Source organism: Gracilinanus agilis, chromosome 5 (assembly GCF_016433145.1).
Source record: "Gracilinanus agilis isolate LMUSP501 chromosome 5, AgileGrace, whole genome shotgun sequence".
Lineage (NCBI taxonomy): Eukaryota > Metazoa > Chordata > Mammalia > Didelphimorphia > Didelphidae > Gracilinanus > Gracilinanus agilis.
In genome coordinates, this window is record NC_058134.1 from 150,334,486 (window position 1) to 150,347,251 (window position 12,766).

Sequence of the window (12,766 nt, forward strand, 5' to 3'; positions counted from 1 at the left end):
GCTGAGTGTATATGCTTCATACCCATGGCTGTGGCAATTATTCTGTCTCTATGGCACTTTTTGACAATCTCAAAAGCGGTTCTGACTCATCTGTTAGATTATTACAAGGCATCTTCTCCAAAACCCAATAATGAATGCAAGGAACTAGTAGAGAACATCAAACTACTGTTCCAGGTGTTAAAACAAATCCATGAAGGCAAAGAACTTGATAAGCACACAATCTTGCAGCTAGAAATAGTGGAATCTAAATTTTTGAGGCAAAAGGAAACCGAGAAAGAGCAACCTATTCAAAATGCAGTGGTCTCTGTACTTCCAATAGTGGACAGGACTATTGTGCAGAATCGGGATTTAACAGGAAAAAGGGAGCAGGATAATCCCTAATCCCAAAAGTCCTTCACTGTGCCAGATAGCCACCAAGTCCAAGACCCTAGGGTTAGATAGAGTGTTTCCCAAACACAGCTTCACTTTCCAGAGCCCACTAATTTATATTTCTAAAGCTATGGTAGATATAAGTCAAGGAGGGATACTGTTGGGCAAAGCCCAAAAGAAGTGGGCTTCAGGGATTGGCTCCCCAAGGGAAGTCCAGAACCCCCCCCCCCAACTCTGTTGGGCACTGATTGCCAGAAACAAGCTATCTCAGGAGAAAAACAGATCTTCTTTTAAAAGTATATCAGGACAAAGCCCCCCCAAACTCACTTATGAGGGTCACAGAGCCAGTTTCAACCACCTCCCACTCTGGCTTCCCCCCAAAAGCTCCTCCTCAGGCTTCTCTTTCCCAGAAGTCTCTGCTTTCTTTCAACTGTCACTGGGTTCTTCTTCAACATTCTAACTGACAAATTTCAAAATGTCCAGGCTTGGCTTTTCATTCTTATATTATGAAGATGGAAGTGACAAGATTTGGCAATACATTACATACCCAGAGTGAGAGTGAGTGAAGAGTTTAGAATGGCATTGAATTTGGGAGGATGGTAATGCCCCTGACAATAATAAGAATCTTAGGAAGAGGGGAGAATTTGAGGGTAAATATGACGAGTAATTTTTTAAACATGTTGAGTTAGAGATGCCTATGGATATCCAGTTCAAGGTGTTTAAAGGGAAGTGAGTGAAATTACACCAGAACTCAGTACAGAAGTTAGGCCTGGCTTTATAAATCTGGGCATAAGAGATGATTATTGAACTCATAATAGCTATTAATAACAGTAAGTGAAATTCTAGAGGAGAGAGAGAGAGACAGAGAGAGAGAGAGAGAGAGAGAGAAAGAAAAGAGAAGTCAAGATAGAACTTTTGGAGAAATTAAAGGTTAGTGGGTATCAGATCTGATGGAAGATGCAACAAAGGAGACTGAGGAGTGTTCATGAAGGTAAGAGGAAAAAGTACCATCACAAAAATCCAAAAAGAGGAGAATATTCAAAAGTAGAGGATAATTGAAAGTGTATGTCAAAGGCTACAGAAAGATAATCTCTAACTCTTGTTTTATAGAGGAATGTCTCTGAGGTGAGATATTTAGAAGACAGAAAGACCAAAAACATTTTAAAAATTCATATTACTTTGCCATATTAAGAACTACAGAGATCTGCTAGTCTGAATTAAAAAATATTTTGACATCTATTTTTAAAAGGAAATATTTCAAAATTACATTTGTGCAATTTAAATACAATATGTGATAGCAAATGTTTTGACAGTTTTATATTTTCAATTCTAAAAATTTTAAATATGTGTTTTTCTCTCCCCAAATAGATTATCTTTCTCAAGGAATCGATCTTTCTGGAATAGAAGTAATAGAAAATGATCTACTCTTTGTTGCCAGAGCCCGTCTTGAAGTTGAAAATCAGGCAAAACGCTTATTGGAGCAAGGAGTGGAAACTCAGGTAAGAAAATGATTTCAAGTTTTTAAAACTGAAAAAGACAGAGAAGAAAGGAAAGTTATATTTATTAAGCAACTGCTATGTGCCAGGCATTATGCTAAGCACTTTTCAGATATCTCATTTGATTCTCATAAATCTTGGAAGCAGATACTATTTTATAGTTGAGGAAACTGAGCCAAAGGTGAACTGACTTGTCCTGGCTCATTCAACTAATCTGAGGCTGGATTTGAATTCATTTCTTGACTCCTGGCCTAGGACTCTATCCACTTTTCCACCTTGCTATACTATTAATGCTTTCAAGTAGTACTGGAAAAATTCAATAAATATGTCAGTCAATCAGACTTAATGCCCACTATGTACCAGGCATTACCCAAGGGTGCTTGGGGTGAGGGTAGGGACACTACACCTGTTATTACATTGTTATAAAGAATTCTCTGAAGGCAACTAGGTGGCTCAGTGAATAGAGTGTCTGGCTGCAGTTAGAAGGACTTCGGTTCAAAAGTGGCCTCAAATACTTCTTAGCTGTGTGTCTCTGGGCAAGTCATTTAACCTCTTTGTCTAGCCCTTGCTCTTCTGTCTTAAAGTTGTTCCTAAGGCAGAAAATAAGGGTTTAAAGTTAAAAACAAAAACAAAAAAAGAATTCTCTGGAGAAAAAAATAACTCTTTGCCCAAACTAGATCAGTACTTTCTCTGCAACTTTTAGTCATAAAGAGTTGCTTGTAGAATTGAGAAATTAAATGACTTGCTGTCACAGCCATTCATTGTGTCAGAGGTAGTTCTGGAACCCAGATCTTCCTAGTTTTGAGGACAGTTCTTTAATCATTGTTCCATATTGCCCATCTACTGGGGATATAGTGATGGAAATGAAACAATTCCTAAAGTAGCTTATAATCTATTGACAGAAGCAACATATAAGTATGGGTTTGGGCTCATATGTGTGTGTATACATATATGTGTATGTGATCAAAGAAATTTTCCAAATTGACATGACAACTTAAGATAAAACTTTCTGATTTAACCACTTATGTTCTTTGCTAGGAAAAGTCACATCCATTGGGTAACTGATGTGGTAGAAAGAATTTCAGGAGGAATTTTTCAATATTCAGAGCTGCTCCAAAATGTAGAGCTAGAGTGGGAATGATAAATTCTATTTGTTGAGGATATTAGAAACAAAATATATTTGGCTCAATAAACTCTAAACTTTCTTCCAATTTCAACTTTTTCCACATTTTATTTTACAAATGAGTTCATATTTTAAACCACGATAGTCATTTGCCATCAGTTCTTTCTACTTAGAAAGTAAGACCCAGGTTTATCAACTAGGGTACATCATACCTCTTGATTTTCTTGTTATGACAATAGATTTACATCAGTTAAGCTTCTATATAAAATGATTATAACTTATATAAATTCTATTTGTGTTGCCTGTGTCCCACTTTAAATTGCTTATTAATTAAGTAGGTTAGGATTAAGTTGTTTCAATTATAATTACATTCTTTTATCATTTTTCATCTAGTTTTTATTTTAAAGTAATTCTTAGCTTTATTTTAGCAAGTGGATAGTCTGATTATACACAGCTGATATATCAATAACAATGTCTTGATATATCCTTTGAAGATATGCTATGATGTTACTTGGTACTCACTGATATTCCCTCAGTTTTATGTCTGAAATTTAGAAGCATACAATAATATCTGAAGTTAGTTTTGTCTTCTCTTCAAGTATAATAAGGCTTTCATTCTTCATATTGAAGTTTCTTTGTTTTGTTTCTCCTTAGGACTTTTTCGGAAAGATAAAAAGCAAAGAGCAAAAAAATTTTGTTGTGAAGTATAAGATAATTTAAAAAATATGAATATGTGAATCATATATTATAATATTTTCTTTGCTTTTGTATTTGTATTTTTAGCAATAGATCCATTCATTCATTTGGGAAGCGCTACTGAAATTCTTCATTTTCCCTGCAAACTTACAGTGCTAGAAATAGTTTCTAGAACAAGGAGATCCAAATAATACTCTAGAAATAGTGATTGATTTGAATTTACAGACCTTACAGTGATCAAATTTTACTTTGCTTCATGAATTTTCAGTTCATATTCAAAGTTAAAGAACTGTCAAATTTAAGAAAAATTAATCTTACTTAATTTGAAGAATTGACAGTTTTATTAGATGTCTCAGACTATATCAAGGTAATTAAGAGATTATTAGAGTAGATGACTGCTGTTTGTTAGCCAGTGACCTGTTTCCAATCAAACTGGGGCTTGTTTGGAAGAACTACATTAGTGCTTAATTATATTAAGAGCAGAAAAAAATGAAAGCATAATGATGAAATGTTACTGTATTTGCTGCATAGATTTGGTAATAGAGAAGATAATTTGCCTTTAAGAATAATGCATAATGCTAATTTTTCTAATGAAAAAAGTAGTAAAATAATATAATTTTGAAATGATATTTTTTCTTTTTTAAATTTTTTTATTTTTTTAGCCAGAAAAATATGCTTTCTCCTCTCTTCCTCTTTCCCAGTGAAAAGAGAAAGAAAGACAAAGCCACTGCTACAAACAGGTGTAATTAAAAAAACAAATTTCCAAATCCACTAACTCCTCCCCTGTCCCTCCAAAATATGTCTCATTCTATATTCTTGAGTTTTTTTACTTCCCTCTAACAAGGTTAGGAGCATGTTTCATCATTAGTCTTCTGAAATCCTGGTTGATCCTGATGCTGATCAGAGTTCCTACATCTTTCAAAGAAGTTGTTTGTTTCAAAAATATTATTGTAATTGTATTAATTATTCTCTTGATTTCTGCTTACTTCACTTTGCATCATTTCAAACAAATTTTCTCATGTTTCTCTAAAATTGTTGCTTTCATAATTTCCAATAGCACAACAGTATTCTATCATATTTAGATGCTGTAACTTCTTCAATCTTCCTCCAATTGATAGTTACCCTCAATTTCCAATTTTTTGCCACTATGTATGCTTTTATACATCTTTACTTAGAGTTTTTCCACCCTTAGAATGATTCCTCCTTTAAGCTATCCTTTCTCTAAGTTTTTCTTCTCTTTTCCCCCTTCACTTCCTATTTTCCTTTTGAGGGAAATGTATTTCTGCACCCATCTTTGTCCATGTGAGTATTCTTCACTCCTTTTACCAGTTCAAATGAAAATAGGATTCAAGTATGGTCTTCTTTCTCTACCACTTTCTCGTAGTTTGTATAGATTTTTATTTTTACGGTCCATTTTATGTGAGTCTTTTCTCTCTTTACTCACTTATTATAAAATTTCTCTTTTCCCATTCCATTCTTTTTTTTTTAATTAAAAAAAGACTTTCATTTCATTAAAAATCCAATTTTGCCCCTGAATAATTATATTCAATTTCACTGGTTAAGTTTTTTTTATTGTAAACTTTCTACAATATTATACTCCAAAACAATCTGCTCTTTTGTACTGAAATATTGTGTTCCTTAGCCTTCTGGAATATTATATTCCAAACTCTTTGCTCCTAAAAGTCTTGCGTGATCTCGACTATGGCTTACTTGAATTCTTCCTTTCTGGTTGCTTGCAGCATTTTTTATTTGACCTAAAAATGATGAATTTGGGCTATAATTTTTCTGGAAGTTTTCATTTGGCTATTTCTTTAAGGAAGTAATGGATCAACCCTCTGTTTCTACTTTGTGGTTTGGTTCCAAGAGATCTGGGCAATTTTCTTTGGTGATTTCTGGAAAATATATAGTCTTCTTAGTGGATCATGTCTTTTAGTGTCCATTGATTCTTAATTTTTTTTCTCTTCTTGGCTTTTTTGGGTTAGTTTTAGAAGTGTGTAAGATTTAAATTGATATCAATAACTCCAAGTATTAATTTTATAAAGTTTATTAATAATCACTTAAAGAAGAAGAAATAAAAAAGAAATAGAAAAATAAAAACCTAGTTAACAAAAATAAGACCACATGAGTAAATTCTCCTGCCTGGCTCAAAGTTAGCTTCCGTAGTCTCTGAGATCAGGGAAAGAGAAAGAGAGAGGTGGGGTCAGCCAGAACTTTATCCTACCTACATACATGCAGGGTTTGCACTCAGTGTGAGGACGCAATGAGGTGCTGGGTAAGAGTCCTGGGAAGCAAAATTCTATCCACACAAGTGAGATAACATAATTTACTTTTTTTTTCTTTTTACTCTCTTTTGACTTTTTAAAGTGTTTCTTGTTCTCTCATGGAGTCAATAGTTTATTTTTAGTGTGGTCCAATTTTTTTAGAGTTTGTTGGTTGGGCAAGATTTTATATGTCTTTTCAAATCTTTCTTTCTTAGAAGTTATTTATATTCCTGTCTTTTTATTTTTCTTCTAGACCTCTCATTTCAACTACTGCTTTACTTCTTCCATGAATTCTAGTTGAGTTTATACCTATATTATGTTTTTCTCTGAGGCTTTGTTTGTAGATATTTGGAGTCATTCTTTTATTCTGAGATGGTTTTATGTCTAGAGCATCCCTGTCACTATAATAAGTTTTTTTTTTTTCTTTTTGAATGATAAGATTCTTTTTATTTTCTTATTCTTCTGAACTACTTCTTGACTTTGGACTTTATGTTCACATCAGGCTCTGACCATTTCTGGAGAGCCATTTTGGGGTGGTTCTAATGTTTCTTTCTTGGAATATTGAATAATCCTTGTAACAAAGACTTTAAAGAGAGAAAAAATAGTTCAGCAAAACTAAACATGCATCTAATTAGTTAGTATGTTTGTAATTCATCTTTTTACTTCCATAATCACCTGTCAATAAAAATAAGTGAAGGAGATGTATTTTCTAATCTCTGCTTCTAGTATGGTTGGTCATTATAATTACATATATTTAGTTTCTTTTTTGTTATTCCTTCCATGTACATTGTTGCAGTTATTGTGTATACTGTTTGATTCCTTCACGTAGTAAGTTCCTCATGTGTCCATTAATACTTCATAATTATCCTTTCCAAAGTAATAATATTCCATTATATTCATGTACTACAATGTGTTTAACCATTCCTTAGTTGACATCTTCTGTTTCTGGATTTGTTTGTTTTTTGGATACTACAAAAATTTTTTTTATGCTTTAAGTATTAGTACGTAGTTGATACCTTTCTGTTTCCAATTTCCCTGGGGTATATGCTTAGGAATGGGGTTTCTGGGTCAAAGGGTATGCCATTTCTCTCTTAGTGAAGGAAATATTGAAAGTATATGGTTATTAGGCTTGTGTATACTCAGTAAATACAGACTTTTTATTGTTTCTTCTCAAACCATGTTCTTTTTAATATAAAATGGTTTATACAAAAAAGTCATCATTTTATCAATTGTTAAAATATAATTTTTCTTTAAATTCTGAAAGTAAATTCCATCTTTGTGAAGACTGTGCATGGAAAAGATTTGCTTGTGATTAATGTCAGATTATACACTGAAATTTTCAGATTATACACTGAAATTTTGACAAATATCTTGTTTTTGTGTATCTGTTATTTATATTTTCATCTTATCTGACATGTTTAGAATAAATCAGTCTTATTAATGGGACTCTATAATCAAGTGTTTAGTTTGTTAAGTGTTAGAATTTTGAATTTTGGCTGCCTTAATGAAGATTTTGTGAAATTTACTATTTTTGTATATACTTTTTATTATAGACTTCCCTTTTATAGCTTAGTAACTCATTTGTCAATATAATCATGATTTTCTTTCATCTCCTTGCTCCCAAGATTGCCCAACTGTGCTTCTGATTGTTACAGTGTTACCATGGCACGTTAGTGTCTTTTATAGCTTTTGATAGGATTATTCTCCAGTCCCAAACAGTAAAACTATTGTCTTCTTCTTTATTATTATTATTATTGCTGGCTGCTTTCTTTTTTGTTGTCAAAAAAGCCTTCTATCCTGACTTGCCATGATTAGTTCCTTCTTTAATTGTCATTAAAACTACTACCATTTTAAAATGTCTATTTCTCTTTACTTGTGTTTTTCTTTGTTCTATTACTTTCTATGATACTTATAAAATTTTTCCTATTATTAACTTTGTATAGACATTATTAGCCAGAATGTTCTTGTATTTTTTTCTAGGGTAAATGACTAATCAATCACAGAAAATCAATTGTTATCATTAGGATTTTTGCCTTTTCTGGGTGTTTTTATTGTCATTTATATTTTGATGAATGGTACTTTTTTGCTCAAAGGATTTTTTGAGTACTTCTTTCAGCATTATTCTGGGTAACAGTAATCCGCATTTATTAAGTACAGAGCACTCACTGTTCCAAGCATGGGGGAGCAGGGAAGATCAGAAATTTAGATAATCCACAGAACCTATAGTAAGGGCCTAAGACACCAGCACAGATGGCTATAATATACAATTATACATGATGAGTACATTAGAGTGTTAGGAAAAAAAATAGAAGGTTGAGAGTAAAGGTTGTTACTGCCAAGGAGAGGTCAAAGATTCCAGAAACTTCTTAAAAATGAGATCATTGGTGTGATCAATGATCTAAATCATTGATGCCAAACTCAAGGTAGGAACAGGCCATATTGACTTAGAAATCCACAAATTAACATTGTATTTTATTGTATTTTAATTTTTTGTTAAATATTTCCTAATTACATTTTAATCTAGTTCACTATGATCAGCTGGAGTTTGACACCTCTGTTCTACAGAACCAAATTTTTTTTGAAAGTAGACCTGAATTTTTCTGGATTAAAATTTGTTTTAATCTGTACTTATCATATAGTTCAATTTATATCCCAACTTTTCTCTTTAACTACAACTGATGAACAACAGAGCTTTCTTTAATTTTGCTACTTAAATATCTTTTCATGGAAAAAATTATTTTCAGGTTGTTATTTTTGTCAGTAACTGCCATAAGTACAGAATTATTGTAGGCAAAAGTCATTTGGATTTTAGCAAGAGTTGAAACAGGCTGGGTAAGGGCCTATTAAGGGTGTTGTAACTGAGGTCATTGGCATGCCTGGCTTTCAAATGACCCTTAATATGAGGGGGGGGGGATTTTAATGTTAAAAAATTTAATTATATATCAATACTTTTAGTGATTCCAGAAGTCATTGGTTATATGAAAACATGAGTACAGGATGGTCAGGCTCCTTTTTATCTCTAAGAATATTTTATCCTCTCATATTAAATTCTTTTGGAAACTGAATCCACAGAACTGGAAATAAAAATAATTGTACTCAATAGGTAGTCACACTTTTGAATGTCTGAAAACCTGAAATAATAGTGCCTAGGAAACATAATATATGACAATATCCCATCCACATTTAACCTTTCTATATGTAGAACTATCTGAATCAGTAATAATGGAGTGCCATTTTTTAAAATGCAAGAATGTTTCCACTTATGCTGGAGTTTTTAAACACTTCCACATAAGTCTACTTGTAAACTCTGCATCAAATACTGTGAGACATTTTGTTTCAAATTATAAAATTTCATTTGTCATTTATTTCTTCAGGCAAAATAGAAAATAAATTATTTTCTTTCCAGGGATGCTTTCCTTAAACTTAATCTCTTGCCCATCTTTTCAGCATGTCAACACAAGGCTTGTCAGAAGTCAAGTAGCCACACCGAAAATTCTCATGCAACAATATATTATTGCACTTTTATCAACTAAACACTATGGTTATATAGTAAACATTAGCAAAATTAGAATCAAGTGCTTAAATTTATTATTGTATTAATGCTTTATATTTTCAGACTTTCAGAATAAAATTAATTCTTTTCTAAGTTAAAAACAAAAATCTCCCACCTCTTGCAAAACTAAAAAAAAAACAACAAAAAACTTTATAATTGTAGTTTCTTTAGAATTACATGGCTTTGCACAACAATTGGCAATAATAAACAAAACTCTGGCAAAGGTATGGACATAAATAGCTAATAAATAAATGTACTATTTTTCTTGAAACATTCAGACTGGAAACTTAAGGGTTTGCAGTCATATTTATTTTGCATATTATACCACTCTAAGAATAGCGAGTGGCATATAGTAGGGTCTACATAAATATTTGCTGATTTAGAAATTTATACAGTAACAATTTGTATTTTTGCATTTATTTAAATGAAGAAACAAAATGACAGCCATGAACTAATCAGATTTGCTCTTCTAGAGTACCTATCTTTCCCTCTAAAATCTTTATTGTTATTTGTATGGTGAGGAGTAACCCTCTTGTGAGAGATGGACTTGAGAATACCAATCATTTTGAGCAAAGATGTCAAATATAAAAACTGTCGAGCTGGATCAAAATGTAATAAATATTAATTTTAAAAAGATTTATTGCTATAAAGCATTAATAACTTGTTTGAGTTTTCTGTGAAACCCCCTTCATGAACCAACAACTGACACTAACATCTTTCAGATCCTAAAATTTTTTTGCTTGATAGGGCGTACTTTAGAGCAATATATTTATTTCACTATTTTTTCCCTTGATGTTAGAATAGGAGGGACTGAACCAGATAATGTCCAAGGTATCTTCTAACTCTAATATTGTATGATTAAGATCTAACTTGTATACCAACAATCACTACTTTTCAGATTTGCAGGTAACTTTTTTGGTTTCTTAATCCATGCCTTCTTAGAATCAATACTAAGTATTGGTTCCAAAGCAGAAGAGCAATGGGGGTTAAGTAACTTGCCCAGAGTCACACAGCTAGTAAGTATCTGAGACCAGATTTGATCACAGGATCTCCCATCTCCAGGTCTGGCCCTCTGCCCACTCTTCCTTGTGTATATCTAAATTTGTATCTATATATATTCATTCGTTCACCTAATCCCTCTACTGATTAGCCTTGGAACTTTGACCTGTTTCATTTCCAAACTGGGCTGGTTTGTCCTTCTCAAGGAAACTAAGGAATAACTTGCTTCTGATGCTTACCACACATATATTTGATAACAGTCAACTGGCATGGCCCACTGTAACTCTGAACTCTTACACTCAAGAAAGAGATCTGGCAGCCTCAGGTTCCTCAGCAGCAGGGATTTATAGTTATACATTTCCAAGGCCAATGCCATTATTATTTATATGTTTGCAGGGATACTCAGAGAAATCTAGATCTGTACTAGTAAGGAAATGGCTTTTCAGAGAATATGGGTGGTATTGCTTTTTTGGTTTTTTGTCCCTTTTATTCTGTTCTTTACCCTTGGGTTATTTCAATATATGCTTTCTTAGACTTCATAGTCTTTGGAAGTTTGCCAACCATTTTTGTTTCAAGACATTTTTTGTCTAACTATACAAGCAAAATCTAATGAAATTTTAGTGTTATCTCTCCTATGGCAATTCAGAATCATTGAATAAGCACTGCTTCCATCATGTCATTTCCTTGACCTGAAACATTTGGTGGTTTTATTTTCTACTATATCAAATTTAGGTTTCTCTGCATGGTTTTCCAGACTCTTCCATATCCTCGTATTGGGATTTATTCCCCACTCAAAAATCATGTCAATGATTCCTGTAGAGCTAATGCTTATTTTCTTTTTTTTATTAAAATTTTTTGAAAAGTTTTATTTAATTGATTTAGAATATTTTTCCATGGTTCCATGATTTATGTTCTTTCTCTCCCCTTCTCCTCCTTCCCCTAGCCAACCAGTAATCCCACTGGGTTTAAATATGTCATTGATCAAGACCTATTTCCATATTATTAATATTTGTAATGCTGATTTTCTAAGGCATGTTTATAGCTCCTAAAATTTTTTTTAAAGCATGAGGAATACCCCTACACAAGACCTCTATTCTATTCAGCTGGGTGTGCTTGCCCACACATGGTCTGTCCTGGGAAAGAAAGATTAGACTTTTTCATCTTGATTTCATAGTACAAATGTAATTTTAATATTCCTAAACTACCACATCCCAAAATTAGAATGGGCTGGTCACTATAACTTTAAGCCAAGTAATATTGGGATAGAAAGATAAGAGAAAACTGGTTGTACAAGGAGGAAACACTATAAAAATGGCCCATTTGTGGGCAAGCACACCAAGCTGAATAGAATAGGGGTCAGCATCTCTGATAGGCTATCATGTCTTTTAAACACTAAACAGCACCAAAGAGCCTTTTGACTATCTTCCTATGGAGTTCCACTATGACCTAGCAATTTATAAATGAATAACTGAAGCCTTCCTTGACTAATCCTCTCCTGCTAGCTTCTATATCCAGCTCTTTTACCCTTGCCTTTCCACTGTCAATTGACTCTTTAGAATCTTGCTATGTTCTTCTCTCTTGCCTATTTCTTCACCAATAATGATAGGTTCTTCACTTCTTTTAATGATTAAAACCAGAACTTCCTGATAACCATTAATTCACTTTTTCCACTGAGGTAGCTAGGTGGTACAATGGATAGAGAGCTCTGGACTTGTGATCTGGAAGACCTGAGTTGAAATTTTGCCACAGACACCTATTAGCTTTGTGACCTTGGGCAAATTACTTAGTCTTTGCCTTGCTTCTGTTTCCTTATCTCAAAAATGGTAATACCTACCTCACACAGTTGTAAGGATAAAATGAGGTAATATTTGTAAAGCATCTTGAAAACCTTAAAGTGCTACATAGATGCTAACTATTATGATGTTAAAAATAGTTATAGAACTATATTTTTCATACATTTATACATATTTGATATTGTTGATATATAATTCTGTGAGTTTTAACCTCTTAAGCCTTAAAATAAATACATGTAAATGAATGGAGAGCCCACATTACCATGGAGCCTCAGCCATGTTTCAGTATTCAATCTATTCCTCTTAATGTTCTGTATCAGAAAACTGTTCGTTCATACTTGTATTTTGTAAGTTTTTAGTACTTAAAAGTTCTTTTTTTCTTCCCTTTTCAACCACCAGAATAATTAAGTGGAAATAGAATATCATCTTGCATTGTTTATAAGGTGATTTAAGTCTTTATATAGAAGCTTATTATC

General features: G+C 32.8%; 1 protein-coding gene across 1 annotated transcript in view; it reads left to right on the forward strand.

Moving 5' to 3' along the window:
* The window catches only part of COG5 (component of oligomeric golgi complex 5), a 441,240-nt gene that overhangs the window by 201,689 nt on the left and 226,785 nt on the right, over window positions 1-12,766 (forward strand). The window contains exon 7 of the mRNA XM_044679046.1: window positions 1,738-1,868. Coding sequence (XP_044534981.1) covers window positions 1,738-1,868 — 131 coding nt within the window. The remainder of the gene's footprint in view (window positions 1-1,737; window positions 1,869-12,766) is intronic.